Raw genomic sequence first — 17,216 nt, forward strand, 5'->3', positions numbered from 1 at the left:
ACAGTTGTGCAACACAGCTCCATACCACAATCCAATTTGGTATGTTTCTTGTCATCTAGCATACAGAATTACACTTTTTAAAAAAAAAACCTCGAAGTTTTAAAAACTTTGGACACACAACTTTTGCTGGTGTTGCTGAATAACTAGCTGATTATTAACTAGTCAGTTGGCAGCTTCAAGTTTATCCATAAACACAGGATACCAAGTTACAAAAAAAAAAAAAGAGACACCCTGCAAATGAATACTCCAAGCATTTCTAACTGGACACCAAGTTTCAGTGTAAAACGTCAGGAACATGACTCCTATTTTGTCCAAAGAGCTGGGTTTTGTTTTTTGGTTTTGTTTTTGTTTTGTTTATTTTTTTTTTAATTCTGTGTTGAAGAAAATACTCATTATAGCTTTCAAGGTTTCATTTGCTATAAAGTTAGACTCCAAACTGAGGTGTTCAATGGTTTTGGTCACTACCATGGAAATGTGACTAGACAGGCACAAGAAATTTTTGGGTTTTTTTTTTTTCCCTCTCTATGCACAGTACTGGTGACAGTTTTTCTAAATTTAGACATGTACTTAGAACTAGAACTTTGTCTTTTCAAATCAGATCTCCCTCCACATTCTCCTTGGCATCCCTGCACAAAAAGATTAACCTACCTCCTCTTGCTGAAGAATACTCCTCAAAGCAGTGCTCTCTGAAGACAAATAATCTAATTCTGTAAAAATAGTTTAATTTATTCTAAAAATTGTTACATCAATGAAAGATTTCTCTGAAAAGATTATATTCTTATGAAATGTTAACATTTCAGAACTGAGAACTAGGATGTTTCACAGGTGTATGCCACTTACAACTTTTCCATATTAGGGACAAAAAAGATGCAATGAGCAGAAAGCAGCAGATTTCAGCAAGTGCTGATAAATAGTTCCAATGCTGCTTAATAGAACTTAATAGTTCTTCTCCAATAGCACAAGAGGTAATTGCTACAAACTAGTGCTGGTATTTATTAGCAGCAGGCATAATAGGTCTGAACTCATGAGAAACAAGCTAAATGTACTGTCCAGTATTCTTTTTCAAAAGGAAGTTTGGCTTTGAAAAGAAAAAAAAGCATATGCTTGGATAAAAGTGCAGGCAGAGATGTCTAGTCCCAGCCAAACTGAAAGATATTACAAACTACATGTAAATCACCCATGTAGCATGAAAAACAGCTATATGTCAAATGCTTGCAAATAAAGTGTCAAAGCCAATAACAAAAATACTGAAGTGTTTCTACTTGCTAACTAGAGATTTTTAAAACTGAGAGGTAATCCACTCTTACTTTAAAAAAAAGACAAATATGAAAAACATTTACTTTAGTGAATGAAGAAAATCTAGACCAATGCAATGTGAATTACAACAGTAATTCAGTCATTCTTCTAGTTAAAGGCATTAGTTCGGTATATTTTCACAGTTTTACAGTGCAAAGTGATTAAGCCTTACTCAGATGATGACTTCCTTACTTGGGACATGGTACTGTGAACACTTGGCAGTGAAAGTCCATGCTACCCAAACGAAACGTAAAAATTGGGGGGGGGGAGAAAAAACAGGTGATACAAGTGATATATCAGAAAAAATAACAAAGCTGATTGTCACATTTTGAAACTATCTTTTTAACATGTAAGCATTTAAAGTTATTCATAAATACAAAATGTAGTAAACTTGAAACCACTATAAAAATTTGTAATTTTTAACTTACAAATCCAACATGTTCATTTAGATACCTGAACAGTAGCTTACAAAACACATTCTGAAGGCAAACAACACAGCAGTACACAGCCCTGCTCTCTCCTCATTTGAAATACAAACATCTGAAAGGTTATGACCATCAAGGATTTTAAGCCACTTAATCGGTTTTCTTTGCCTGTCTTTTCTTAACACCATCACGGTGTTGGTCAGAAGAAGACCGGTCACAGACTGAAGAGCCATTGGAAGATGCGGCACCTTCACCCTTCACTTTGGATGGTATCTTTTGCAAGCCAAAGAACATATGGCCTAAAGCAGCCTCAAAGGGAGCAAGTGGAAAAGTTGCAGATCTTGTCAACATCATTGTTACCTGTGAAGAACAAGGATTAAGTTACAATAAAAATTTTATTGACTTCACGACGATTGAAAACAAGTTCAAAGCTGAACCAATGCATGGCATTTCTAACCTTCTATGCAACCATGAGGCCATGACACCAAGAACAGAAATACGTTGATTTTAGCTTGAAGTGATCAAGAATGCTTTTCTTTCTGACCCACACTCTTCACACAGCTATACACAAACAATGTGCACAAAAAACTTTCTATATAAGTTTACTAAAATCATCCTAAGACTAAACCATATTTAATGTCATACAACTGAGGTGAAGAACAACATTTATGTTTAAGTTTTGTACCTTGTTCAAACTGAAAAACTGTAAACAGAGCAGCTACTTCCATTTAAATTGAAAGAATGCAATGTGTAAGCACCTACATACATATGCACAGCCAGACCTTAGTTAGAATTCCAGACAGCTATACTCATTCCATAAAGTTGAGGTCAGTAACAGAGATTTAGGTGGAAATTCCTTAGAATATGTAACTTGGAATCAGGATAGAAAAAAACTGTTTTGTAGATCCAGTTACTGGACAAATTTACATTGCAACAGTTTCTACAGTCTTTGGAGACATAAAAGGTTTCTAAAAAAAGACACTACTACAGGACTATGCCACATCCACAACTGTTGCTTTATTAGTTAAGTGGATGCTCAGGTTCCCAATTGTCAGGATTACTGTCAGTTTAAGAACTTACTCACTTCAGTGCAGCCTGACAGCCAGCTTCTAAAGACAGCTGTAATTTCTCACTTCCAGAATAACATTCCTTTCCTTCTCTGTTCCCAACACCCCCAGTTCAACAATGCCTTTATTGGTTTAGGTGGAGAATTGTGAGCATTAGCTTGAAGTCTTGGCTCCCTAAAGCAACTTCTCTAGAATTAAACTTGTCACCTACTTCACAGAAAGGCAACTGGCAACCACCACTTTAAGACAGTCCCTAGTCTGTTCAACAGCAGCTCTGAAGCTCTTAAAATCACCAAACTTCTGCTAACAGATGACACTTTCTTATTAGCTAATAATTTTGAAGACAGGCATCATACTGGAAATTAGCAAGGCTGGAGGGATTACAGGATTCAGTAGAGAAGTAGTACCTATGTTATTGTAAAAGTAGTTAGAGCTACTTCAAAATTGTTTTAACGCACTTTCACTTCCCACCTAAACATTTATATTGTAAACCTTTTAGGCTAAATGAGAACCTAGCTGGCTTGTTTTGCAAACCCACAGGTACAAGGAAGGCATTAAGCAACTAGCAAAAGGCAGAGAACAGGAGAGTTTCTTCCTACAAACATATGCTTTGTCTGAGATTATGGACATACATGCCTGGCATATCAACTGCTGGGTGCCAAAATTCCTCTTTTTTTTTTATTTTTAATTTCCATACATTGAAAAGTATCAGTAACAGAATAGGTCTTCTGTTCTGCTCATATATAGAAGACTAAACACAGATTTAAGACTTCAGCAAGAGGTAGCCTTCCTATACAGAAGCATGCATTCGAACTTGCGGTAGAACATTTGAGGGTATATTTTTTGCTCTGAAATAATGAAATAAAATATTTTCTGTTATTCAGTTACTTGACACACTTTCACATTCTTACCTTGGAGACCACAAGAAAGATGGTGTATAAAAACATGAGGTTGTGTCTTGCTATTGGCAAGTACTGGCTGTGTTGCAGGGTGAAAAGAACTGCTCCTATCAAAGTTACCTTCACAGGGCTGGAAATAAACAAACAACGTTAATTTCTCTTCTCTACTCCACAGTGAAAGCTGCCATGGCCCGCAAAGCAGTAAGTGTTCTTAGTGTGCAGAAGAATGATTTCTGAATAGAACTAATGAAAACCTGTGGTAACAGTGACAAGGTACAGAAGACTTTTGCTTTATATACCATTACTATGCTTTCTGTCCATGATATGGATAAGCATCGAGTTCAGCACTTCTCTACACACTCAGCAAACTCAGGTTTGACAACTCCTCAGCAAACCAATAGCTCTATTCAGACTTTACACACCAGCTTCCTCCCCTTCTTCCCCTCCCAATATATCTTACTGAAGAGTTACATCACAAAGCTTGCACTATTCAGACTAGACTTAAAAATAGGTTCCTCTCCTGTATTCCAGGTGTTAGTTACTCCAAGGAGTTGCTTAAGGTTGTTGAAGAACAACTTAGTCCAAGTCTCAGTCCACTGTGATGCTCCACCAGTTCTAGGGTTTCTAGTCAGCTTATACTTGACTTCAGCCAGGCCTGTATTACCAGATTTTGCCAACATAGCTGAGCTGACTTGAGGCATGCAAAGATTTATATCTTCTAGCTATCTTCATTGTGACAGTAAATCCCCTGCTAGGTAGGCAGTCAGAAAATCACAGAATCACTAAGGTTGGAAAGGACCTTCAAGATCATCAAGTCCAACCATTAATCCAGCTCCACCATGTCCCCTAAACCATGTCCTGAAGTGCCACATCCACATGTTTTTTGAACACTTCCAGAGATGGTGACTCCACCACCTCCCTGGGCAGCCTGTTCCAATGCTTGACCACCCTCTCGGTGAAGAAATTTTTGGTCAGTTACCTAAAGCCATCTGAAGAGAGAGTACTAACATACTGGCAGAAAAATTCTGTGCATTTCTTCATCTGCATCTACATGTGACATACAGATGACATTCCTGTTATCACAGAGTGTCCAGCGTAGACAAATTCTTCACTGACTTTTCAGTAACTCAAGAGATTTACTGCATAAACTTCCTGCTTAGGAAGTCCAAAAACCAACTCTGTGTATACAGGCATCTCATCCATTTGCAGAATGTTTTATCTGTTTAACTTTGTAACTTACTTATATTTCATATTCTTAAGCTTTATATATTAAATAGAATTTTAAAAACACTTTTTTAGTTACTTGGAGCAACATCCACCATGGAAAAAGAGAATATATGTAAGCGCTGCCACAGTCATTAAGCATTGCTCTAGTGTTACACCTATATGTACAGTGTTATTTGGGTTTACAGTGCTATTAACTGACAGTGACATTTTCCTGCTGGAATTTTGCTTTCAAGACTGCAGCGACTCAGGCACTGACTGAGGGAGAGAAATTCTAAATACCTGGAATTGCAGAAAAAGCCACCAACCAACATAAGCTATAAAAAGTTGAAATATTTTGAAAGGAAAGGCTACAAATTTCTCTTCTGTTATTTTCCATTGCTAAGAGTGGCTGCAGAAGAGCAAGATAACTTTGAAAATAAATAAATATTATTTCTAATGACCTGAGAGTAACATGTGAAAGATCAAATAATTTTAAGAAATTACCACAGCTTATCTTGACTTACAACCGTAGCTGTGGCTTTCTAGCCTGTCTCAATTCTCCTTTTACTGTACAGAATAAACTGGAAGCCATGTAATATTCTCATTCTCTGCTTCTGCAAGAGAAGTAACATTTCCTACCTTGCATTACATTTTTGCCATATTGAATAACCGATTTCTACCTTCTCAAATAATTGACATCTATGGAGGAAAACAGTACTGGCAGAGAAAGTATGAGGGACAACACTCAAAAGAGGCCCTCTTACTGATGTTCAGCGCATGCACAAAAAATGAAGACTTCACTTGTATACTTCTGGTACCACTGTCCTTTCATTTTGGAAATAAGACCATGTCCCCGTGAGACAAATTGACTAAATATTCCTTTTCAGCAACTTCCTTCTGACTCAATACTGCTTTCTGCCAAATAATTTTTGTTGACTTGTCTTCCTATTTGGTGTTCTTGTGCTGTGAATGTGAAATGATTAAAACCGATCTTCCACAAGATACACACCAAAGCACTGATTACCAACATTTCCTACTGTCTTTTTTTTTTTTTTTTTTTTTTAAATCTGAACCACTAAAAGTGAGTGTCAACACCAGGAGTTAGCAGAAGAACAGTTAATATGTTGCAGTCTCTTTTAAAAAACTTACTAGGACATCTTAAGTAGTTCATTGGTTTCAGGTTTCCATACTCCTCTCACCAGCTGCTCAAAGTTTGAAATTAGGCCACCACCAGCTCCTGAAATTGTAGAGATTTACAATAAGCCCCCACTGACTGCTGCCCCTATTGCACAACCTATTATTGCTCCCAGCAGAACTCGTTACACCAGGTGCCAAATGTGGCACCCAAAGCTCAGACTTAAAGCAACTAATCCAATCTTTTTTATGTGCATGACTTGAGCAACCAACATGAAACCCGAGAGGTTTATCTACTTAGCAAGAACCTCAGGTTCATCTTTATGTGATAGCATCTGAACTGATTCACTCATCACCACAAACAAATGCCTGAATTGCTAAAGTAAATCTCCAGAGAGGCTTATATCATTCCCTTCTTCATGTTATCATTTAAGTACAGAGTGTCTCTATAAAGTACAAGGACCCTCTGCATGGATGTGTATTTTCACATTAAAAGAAGGCAAGATGTATTACACTCTGGCCAGTGAGACTAATCGGTATCATAACCTGGGAAAAGGATACATTAGACCATCACATTAACACGTGTTGTTTCACAAAGCAGAACAGAATAGCAAATAGAAACAAGAGTTGCACTACTACTTCCTGAAGTGGTTCTAACGATGTGACTACAAATACAGCTGCTAGCAAGGTAGCTTCCAGAGTCATACTCCAAACAGCAGGCAGGCAAGAAGGGTCATTCCTGTGTTTAAAATCAGCTAATGGCTGCAACCCAGAAAGCTAAGAAAACAAGTTCTCTTCTTCAGACGCTTGAAAGGAAAAGAGCTCTGACAAAATATGCAGTTGGAAAGTTTAGTAATAGCACTGAAGCTACACAGGAGTTCCATTTCTTTATTGCCATCAATTGCCCATCCTACAAGTCCTTGGAGGACCTTCTGAAGGGATAAGACAAACTTCCCTCAAATTCATTCAGTGTCACCCTTAATCCAAGCAGAAAAACTGCTGCACAGGCTTTTCCTTTGAGGGGGTAACAGACTGTATTAGGACTATCATATCCACCACAGCAAGAAATGGTGCTACAGTTACGCTGAAGGGCTAGCCATTTAAATACCACTCCAAAACATCACAATTCATCAGAACAAGATGTTATGCATGTTACCTCTGGCCCAGCCCACAGCTACCATGACAAGCCAGGCATCTTTGAAATGACTGTCTGCATGTACAACGCCAGCTGTTATCTTCCAAGTCCTAGTCACTTCTTTCATTCCTGCAACCAGAAGCCGAAGGGGCAGAAAGGCAAGGCACCGGTAGAATATGTCTTCTGGGCAGTAAAACACAAGATACCTAAAAATCATGAGGAAACCCATGAGCAGCATTCAAAAGTTTTTGCTAAAGAATTAACTTTCTAGTAATATTTAAAGATATTTTTGGAATATGACTAGCAATGCATGATATACTACTGATAACTCACTGTCTTGTGTGATAGATATATTGGAACAAATTTCAAATGCTTTTGAGCATGCTTGAGCTCTTGCACCTAAATCATCAAACTTCACGTGAAATTGTTCTTACTGCCTCATTGTCCCAGAGAAGAATCCACTGAAGTACATGAGAAAGAGCTTTAAGTTTTACCAACTGTTCTACAGCTTACATACCATGTTTTTATAATGCAAATTATTAAATTAGTGTCTGACTGACTTTGTGTGGTTTGATTTTTTTGGCTGGGTTTTCTTTTGGTTTTGGGGTTTTTTTCATAGCATTACAATAGGGTGGTAAATTATATGCTGACACGATGCTTTCATACTGATAGGTACATGGAATTATGTAACTTCAGCAAGAATGCCTCCACTAGTTAGTGTCATACCACATGAAATGCACAGCTATTTTCAAACACATTTCACATCTTCGTAACCACCAATTCTAGCTTTTCCAGCTTGCCAATTACAAGCACATTTCTTTTTTCAGAGTGTTGAAAGCAGAGCACTCAAAATTTAATAATATCTTTTATCAACTTGCTTTTAGGAGAAAGTAAAGATGGCCTAACAATGAAATCCCAAACGGACAGTAAATTTTAAAAGATTAGATTATGTTGTGTTATATTGTGTTTCTTGAATCATAAACGAAATTCAGTTCTTAAGAGACATTCAAGGTCTAAAAAAAATATTGAAAAAATAATCAAGATTAAGCATCTGGATTATTTCAGCACAGGAATAAGAGTGTAACAAACAAAAGCAAAGAAAGCCTTTAAAAGATGAAAAGGATACTTTTTCATTTTCTAAAAATGAAAGATACTTGCCTGTTGGTTTAGGCATCTGAGCTCAATCCTGTCTACAAAGAATTTCTAAGGCTGCATCCTTCTCCTGTTTACTCAGGCTGCAAGCCAGAGATGCACCTCTTGTATCTAGGTTACTTCATTAGAACTACTAGCAAACACCTCAACTAGGAAAGTGTTTAGAGCAAACGAACAAAAACTTCATGGCTAGAGATTAGAAAGCAGGACAGCACTCACTGGGGGTTTTTTGGTTTCGTGTTCCTCTCCCTACGCCACCCCTCCAAAAAAAAATGCTTATCCTTTACAGCAGAATGCCAGGAAGCTTCCTCCACAGAAAGGCAAAGTTTAGCTGAAGTCCTGTCCTAGTTTATGTATTTGCTTTTGCTGCCGTGGCTATAGTACCTTGCCACTGCAAACTTCTAAAGCTTCTTCTCTTCAAGACATCGCAGAATGGAGCATGCAATAGCCTATTTCTCACATACAAGAAAGTTATTGGAGTTTACATTAACAGCTAAGTACTGGTCCAGTGTTTAGTTTTAGCTCTACTTATACTCCTTCCATTTTCTCCTATTGTAAATTCCATTGCCTTTGTATGCAACCAAGCTTCAGCTGATATGAATTCAAAGATGTATACAGAGCATGTATTTTAATGGCTACTGCAAAAAGCCATTTAAGCCATTTCCTCAACAGACAGCATTAACCAGAATGAATTTACAATTACAGAATGTGGGTTTAGGACACTAAGGAACAGGTAACTGAATCGGACCTTGCATTGCTACCCCACCACAGCATTTTTGCCTGTAATTTCTGCTAGCAACACTTGCTAACAGTAGATGTCGTTGTCCTACAGACTATTTAGGAGCATTTCTCAAGCGTAGCACAATCCCTTTTGTTTTCCATTTTTAGGTATGGCTTGGGGAATTTTGTTTCACGTGATTTGAGACCGAGAACTAAAGTCATTATACTCATGAAGAGAGAACTGTGTAAAACTAGAGGCTTAAAAGGTTTCATAACATTCACAGTTCCTCATTAAAACCTCATTTTATTTGTGCACAGCAAATCACATCTGACCACGTGAAGTTCAACAGAAATCATGTTCTGTTTACATGTACTCCTAACTCATGTCATTTTTTAAAACAAGCAGTCGTGTTGCCCACATAAGACTAATATGAACCGTAAGCAGATTCTATAACCTTAGTTAGTACTGCATTGTTTATTGTACATCATTCATTTCACTGATTTGCCTAAATAAAATCTGTCTGCATCTTCCAGTGCAACACGAAGATCAGCAGACTAATATATAGATACACACAGACAGATAGAAACACTTACTTTCATTTTAATAAATTTGCAATTACAAAACCTACTGGGCTACAAGGAACAGGTAATAAAGGATTTCAAGCAGATAACACTCTTCTAAGATAGGAATTGAGATTTTTTAATTAAAAAACCCACTGCTCCCAAATTTTGAAAAGTTTGAGGGTGTCTTCAAAGATCACTTTTCTGTAACTAACTCCACTGGAAGGCCACATTTATATCAAAATAAATCCAGGACTTTTTTTGAATTCCAAAACAGACCAAATTTCTGCCTCGTTCACATACCTGACTTCCTATTCAGCTCTCTACTGTGTTCCATTACAACGCCCATCCACTTGGGAAAGGGCAAAATACAGAAAAAAAGTTATGTCAGGAAGCAGAAGAGAGGAAAGAAGATCTGTGTCCTAGATCCCCAATTACAGAAAAGTTCAACATTTTTACATCAGTGAGGTTCTGGTCTTTAAGAGCTACTGCTGAAAAACTAGACTACATTTATGATTTCTCGATATCCAAAAAAGCAGTAACTGGAGTCCACTTTATTCCAAAATAATACTTTCAGCTCCTTCACCAGAATAGTCTGGTCTAGTCACTGAGCATTTCATTATACAACAAGAGTTGCTCTCTTACGAGCATTTTATTCCTGTAGAAAAGGATGATCACAGCTATTTTGCTGCAGTGGCTTTATGGATGAAGATATAGCATCTAAATCCATAATATTTTTAACCTATGCTTCTGATTTACCTGGAAGCTTGATGGTATAATCTCAGTTTACAGAAAAAGTGTGGCTTCCTCAGAACCAATACTACTCATCTAGCTTAATTGTGGCTGCTTACCAGACTGAAGATGCCAGTAGAATATTTGTGCCCTTTGCCAGAAATCCTATGGGAGGTTCTGCAAGCATCAACGAAGACAAAACTGAACCACCAAAGCAATAAAGCATGGCACTAAACCAGCAGGCAATTGGACTTCGGACTGACACTTCCACAGCTCCTGAAACAAATGGAAAAGATGCATAAATAGAAATAAACATTTGAGAATCACAACGTGTTTTATAAGTCAGTAATTTTCAAGTCATGCAGTCCCACGTTATCCCTTTAGGTAATGAAAAATCCTGCAGAAATCTGTAGGCTTTCACAGGAGAAGTCTTCAGAAATACAAACTTCAGAGTACCCTGACTTAAGCATATGCTATCTAAATAAAAGTGAAAGACTGACATTGTGTTCTCTGAACATCTTTTGTGGGTTGGTTTAGTGTAACTGGTTGGCCACCAAGAAGAAAAAGCTTTTGGAGCATGGCTGAGAGGGGTCATTGTTAATAATCTGGCACAGATATACAGTTGCTTTCAAATTTGTATTAAAAATACATGAGTGGCTTTGCTGACCTAGACAGGATTGGTATTGGTAACTTTTGGAGGGCTATTCTACAAACTCAATTTCTGCTTTTGAGTGTTCATGAATTCAAGGTCGCTTTTTTTCTTTTTCCTCCTAACACCCTGCTGTGTTTGCTGACCAAAATGAAAGCAGTATACAAAACAATTATTAAACAGTTTCACCTGCAATCCTGAACAGATAAAGGTTACCTGAAGCCATAATAATAAGGGAAACTGACATATATTATTAAAATGTTCACAGTTTGGTTTATTTTGTTATCTTTAAAATGAATTGTCCCTTTTAAATTGCAACTGAACTATGCCAAAAGAGTATTCAATATCAAAAGATAACACTGGAGATAATGGGAAGCCTTAACCAGTTTCATGGGAAATGACACTTTATCAAAGCTAGAAATATCCTCAATTAGTTGTTTTGACAACTTCCTTCCACTTCAATAGTCAAATGTTGCCAAAGGTTCCCCTTTACACAGATACAGAGCTCTCTGTGCCTGAACTAGTTTAATTTTCCATGGTCCAAAGGCTGAAGTTCACAAAGGCAAAGATGAAACCTAGTGTCTGCCCCAAAATTAAATTTGGCATGTTCACAATTCAGAGGAGAAGCTTTTGGTGTTTCAGGCATTTTTGTGGGAAAAGCAGCTTCTTATGCAAGATGAGAAGCTCAAATGTATCAAAGAGAATACAGCACCCTCCATATCACTCACTTTATACAACAGTGTTAACAGGATTGTTCCAGTTTTAGTGCTGGTACAGCTATCACATATTCCAGCACTATCTAAATTCCCATGTAACAGCCAATTTATAAAAATGAGCACTCCTAAGTATTAGAGAGTGTCTGAATATAAAATAATATTAAAAAAATTTAACTATTGCATAATTTATTTTCCATACAACAGTAGCTGGTGTTCCAAGTCAGTTATGCTCAACTTTGTTATTGCATATTAACACTTCTCCGAAGTAGCTATCAATTAATGTTCATGTGCATAAATTAACAGTAGGGTATTCTAAAACCTGCTAAAGTTACTTAACAGCAAAAGTGAAAATATAAAGTAGGCCATTACATCCAGACCCCATATAACTGAATGTGCATGTATTTTCACCAACACATTTGAGAAGGGTAAGACACTTGCAGAATATTAAATGGTTTGTCCTTACTACATTGAGGTTTCCTCATTAAAAAAAAAGCGTCTAAAAATCCTGACAGCCACTGCATTCAGAAAAAATGTAAAATTATATTAAGTAGCTTCTATCCTTGCATTAGCAGAGAAGTAATCACCTTATCCTAGTGGCGGCCTCCATCAGAATATCAAACCACCTCCTCCCTCCCCACAAAATGCAGCACAACTGAGAGCTAGCTAACTGAAACTCAGCTGCTTCCATCAGGTGTTCATTTAGATTAATAACTTAACAAAAGGAAACCATTCCAGGTGCTGTGTCTTTGAATTTAAAGCACTGTATTTTATTTTTCATGCACAATGAGGTTGTTTGCAATTAATGAAACATAGCTAGTAATGACTAGTTTAAGGAAAAAAATGGAAGATTCTAATGTATCAGGTTTGAAAATATTTTAACTGATTTCTGTTGTGCATTTGACATCATTATTTCTAGTTCAACTTGCCTCCTCTCCTACATACTTTGTGAAAACTTTTTCATGATCTTTCACTTCCTATACTAAAGGCCAGATTAAAAAAAACCCCACATTTAAATATAAAATTCAACAATAATGTCTGAGCTGTTTTAAAATTAGTTAGCTATCTGTTCTCTTTTTGAACCCATTCCCCTACCTTTCAGCAATCATCACTTCTCCACTCCTCCTTCCCCCCACAAAAACCAGCAAGTGGTTTCCAGTTTTGAAGACATATATAGGAATTACTATTATTGCTATTACCAGGTAGCCCTCTATGAGCAAGCTTCATGACAAAGCACGTACATTTCTTCATTAAACTACTAAGCATAAAAGGACAAGAGATTGGTAACTCTACTGGACTTCAAGATTTTTCTGTTGGTCAACATTAGAATTTTCTTGGCTCAAACACCGTATTTAACAATTCATACCTATTTTCTAACAAGGAATATACCCAACATAGAAGACAGTGAGGCAAAAATTGCCGATACTAATTTAAAGCACATCTTGGCATTGCTACCTAAATTATGAAAGGCATATAACCTTTCAGAAAACAAACTCAATTTAAAGTGGGTCACATGTTTTCAAACTAGTGGTCATTTATATTTGTCCTCTGATGCATCCCATAAAACTAATGAGGCATCATACAACAAAGCAGAATATGATCTGCCAAAGGTATATTTTAGAAACTAAAGCTAAGGTTTCAAAATGCAAGGACTATTGTTGAATAGTTTTAAACACTGTTTCTAGACAATAGTAATAAAAAAAAACGTCACCGGCAAACTATTTTGTCAGTATGATAAGATCTGCTTTAACCTTTCCAACATGTTCCAAATGGGCAATCAGGAATATATACCACACACAGCTCTAAACAGCAAACCAGGACTTTGTAGAAGCTTTTCTAGCACTTCTATTCAAGTCAGCACCCAGAAACAATTTTAGCAGTAGTAACAAAATTTAGCAAAGACTTAGCATGCGTAAGCATTTTATATCAGTCATCACAGTTTGCTAAGTGCATTTACTTAACAGAAGTAAAAATTCACCTTGGCACGTTTAGCAAGGGACCAAAGAACAGCTCTCACTAAACAAACAGTGCAGAACCTTGGAAGTCTGAAGCAAGCAGAAGGTCCAAATCTGCACTGTAATTCTGAAAACCAGCTTAGTTTCCTACACAGTTATCAGCTGGGATGCACAGCTATGGTCATTGCCCAAAGTTTCTCCGTAAGTAGTTATTCTAAACATTAAAACAAAGCTAGTCTCATCATTTGTGACAACTAAAAACTAGGCTTGGGCTTAAAAACGATACTGCAAGATTTTCTAAATAAGAGTATGTAGAGCCTGAAAGTGTCATTACGTACCCTCATACAAAATCCAGAATTCTGTTAGTGGGAATGAAAGGTTTTCCTAATTTAGTTTTACTACCTATGGGCACAACAATGAAAAGTCACAAACTAGCACACAACCTGCCCATTAGATTCCCAAGCTATGTTTCCTACCGGACAGAATCACCTTAACAGCTCCCTGCATAACCAGGATGTGTGAAGGGTATAAACTCACAGGTTGAGCAGCCCTCCTCTCATCTCTCCGATGTAATACCTGAGAGCAAGTCCTTAGCTTGTGATCTGCATTCTTTCCCTGCATAGAATCATAGAATGGCTTGGGTTGGAAGGGATCACCTACCAACCATAAACCTAACTTCAGGGGGTTCGGCCCTTTTATTATTGGGACTTTTTAAAACCTTAAACTGCAAAAAGGTTTTCAGCAAAGCTCCTGGCTGACTTCACCAGCGCCTCTGGTTCTGAGAACGCATGAAAAGTTCAGTTGGGAGCTTCTGCAAGCCCATCAGACATTATTTGCTGCCAGACGGACTAATGAAGACAACAGACGATCTTATCCGCACACTGACGGACTAGCAAAGGACATCTGGATTTCGATGCAAGCCGACGGCACGGCAGGGGCAGGGCGAGGAGACGGGGGCGGCTGCCAGCCGAGCCCCCGCCAAGCAGCGGCGGGTCTGTGTGAACCTGCCGCGGCGGCCGGCGGGGCTGTCCTCTCAAGGGCCACGGGGAGCGCCGGCAAGCCTCCCGCTGCCCCCGACGACACACGAACCACCAGAGACTTTGTGGGAGTACGCACATGAACTGAGGTGCAGCCACTCGCCGTCATTAAAAACAAATAAAATCAAAAAGTCGTGGGGGAAAAACACAAACAAACCAACGACCCAACACTCTCTTAACATTTTGCAAGCTGGACGGACCTCGAGGCAAAAGACCCCGAGGTGCTCTAACACCCCACCCCGGGCAAGTCACCTGCAGCTCCCGCAGAGACCCAGCGTCAAAGCACGGGCAAACGCAGGGGAGCCCCGGTACCAGTCCCGCTCCCCGCACCCCGGCTCCCCACAAGCACCCCCCGCCATCTTGGGCGGCAGCCACCCTTGCCCAGCCGGAGCTGGGGCGGCCGGCGATAGGGGGGTCCCCGGCCCCCGCCTCTGGCCTGGTCCGGCCAGGGGCCGGGGGACACGGGAGAACACGGCGGGGGGAAGGACGAGGGAACACGAGGGGGACGACAGGGAAGACAGCGCGGGGCGGGGAGGAGAGGGTTCCGTCCCGCCCCGCCAACCGCCCCCGCGGCCGCTTACCCCGCTGCTCCTTCAGCGCCATGACGGAGGCCACATAGTGCGCCAGATCGAAGAAAGGGAACATGGGCAGACGCGAGAAGAGCACCGGCACCTGCCACAGCTCCATGGCCAGGCGGCGGCGGGACAGAGGACCGCGACACGGCTGCCGGCGGCGGGCGCCCCAAAGGAAGTTTGGCCCACGCCGGCTGCCGTCAGCGGCGGGGCGGGGCGGCCGGCTCGCTTCAGGCAGCCGCGGGCCGGTGAAGGCGGTGGTGGCGGGGAGGGCTGTCTTTAGGCAGTGCCAGGGCCCTGCTGCCGGTCTTCTTGGCGACTGTAGCTCGCACGCCTTGGCGTGCTTGTTCTTGTGCGCTGCCTAGCTCCAGTGGTCCGGCTCACCCCGGCCAGGCCCTCCCCAGGGGTCTTCCCGCGGCCGTACCTTCTCGGGGGCAATTCTGGGTAACCCCTGCAAGAGCCGGGGAGGCTTGAGAAAGCATCGCCTTGTAGCTCTGTGTCCAAGCCGCCTTGGGCCGCAGCCGTGCCGTTCCCGGCGGGTGGGAGCAGGCCGTGCTCGCAGACCCGCGGGAGGGAGGCTCGGCACCGGCTGCTGCCAGGCGTTTTCCCCGAACGCATCTCCCTTTACCTCTTCCTGGCAGCCCTGAGCAGGGCAGGCGGCTGAGTCCCTTCCCCTCCATGGCCCTGTTCTGCCTATCTGAACACTTGCCGTCACTGTTTCCTTTTTTTAAAAAAAAATCCTGTTATTCCTGGTTCATGATCAGCTGGAGATCAGTCGTGGCCCCCAGAGCCTTTTCTACGCTTGTGTTTATTCCCTGCCGTACATCCCTGCAGCTGGCTGTTCTTAAGCCCAGGTTGCTGTACTTACCACGTATATGTGCAATACGTTGCCTTTTCCCCTTTTTTCCCATTTTGTTTTTTTTTTTTCCCCTGCAGAACATTTTTTCAGTTCATCAAGAGTATTTAGGATTACAATCCTATCCTCCAACATGTGGTCTTTCCCAGGTTCCCTGCTTATCCCCTGCCTAACAATTACTGAGGGTATGAATGTATACCACATCCCAGTCAGACCTCGTCAGAAACCCATTTAATGCATCTTTATGTCCAATTCTAGCAATGGCCATTGTTAGCTATTTTGTCTTCTAAAAATAGATCCCAGTTTTACATCAATCTGACAGTATTTTCAACAAAGCTAGTTTGCTCATGAGCTTTCCAAGTGAAACATTATCAAAGACCTCCTAATTCCAAGATCCACAACATCTGTGTCTTTGTCCACCAGACTGGCTAACTTGTGATAGAAGGAAATTACGCTGACGTGACACTGTTCTTGATGGATCCATGTTGTTGGTCTCCTCATTTTTTCAGTGTATTAACTTTTTTTTCCCATGGAGATGGAAGTTAAGTTTACTGGTTTGTGATTCTTCAGCTGGTTTTCCTACTAAAGAAAGGCACCATTTTTGCCTTTTGCATTTGATTTCCACAAGCTGGTGAAAAGAACTGTTAATGGATCTAAGACTTGCTAAGCAGGTGGAAAACACACAACATCTGCAAGTGCTTTTAAACTTGTTTTTTGCCTATTGAGTTCAGGAAGTAACTGGAATAACCATAGCATCATTTTTGGAAAAAGGTCGATGCAGGGAAAGATAGCAAACACCTGAACTTTTCCCAGAATAACTTTTGCTTGCCACGGATAGTAAGCCATTATTTTCCTTGATTTTCCTCTTATCTGCACCATGTTCACAGAATAAGTTGTTCTTATTCTTAATGCCTCCTCCTTTCTGTCTGTCCAGTGACTCATTTTCTCCCTAATGCATATGCCATATGCTTGTACCTGGTTTCTATTTTCTGGACATTCCTGTTGTGCTTATATGCAACATGGAAAACACCAAATTGTTTTTTAGAGCAGAATATTGCTTTGCCACTGTTGATAGAAGGTAAGACATAATAAATTAGTAAGTTACAT

At 40.0% G+C, this 17,216-nt stretch overlaps 1 protein-coding gene across 1 annotated transcript; it reads right to left on the reverse strand.

Moving 5' to 3' along the window:
* Nucleotides 1–1,871: 1,871 nt before the first annotated feature.
* TMEM38B (transmembrane protein 38B) lies at nucleotides 1,872–15,368 on the reverse strand (the record flags this gene model as incomplete). The annotated part of the gene is made up of 6 exons (XM_082013309.1): nucleotides 1,872–2,081; nucleotides 3,700–3,817; nucleotides 6,043–6,130; nucleotides 7,184–7,368; nucleotides 10,447–10,603; nucleotides 15,263–15,368. 6 exons carry the CDS (start codon nucleotides 15,366–15,368, stop codon nucleotides 1,872–1,874), a joined length of 864 nt encoding a protein of 287 aa, XP_081869435.1.
* Between the last annotated feature and the right edge of the window lie 1,848 nt (nucleotides 15,369–17,216).

This window comes from Phaethon aethereus (assembly GCF_964289735.1).
Source record: "Phaethon aethereus genome assembly, chromosome: Z".
NCBI lineage: Eukaryota > Metazoa > Chordata > Aves > Phaethontiformes > Phaethontidae > Phaethon > Phaethon aethereus.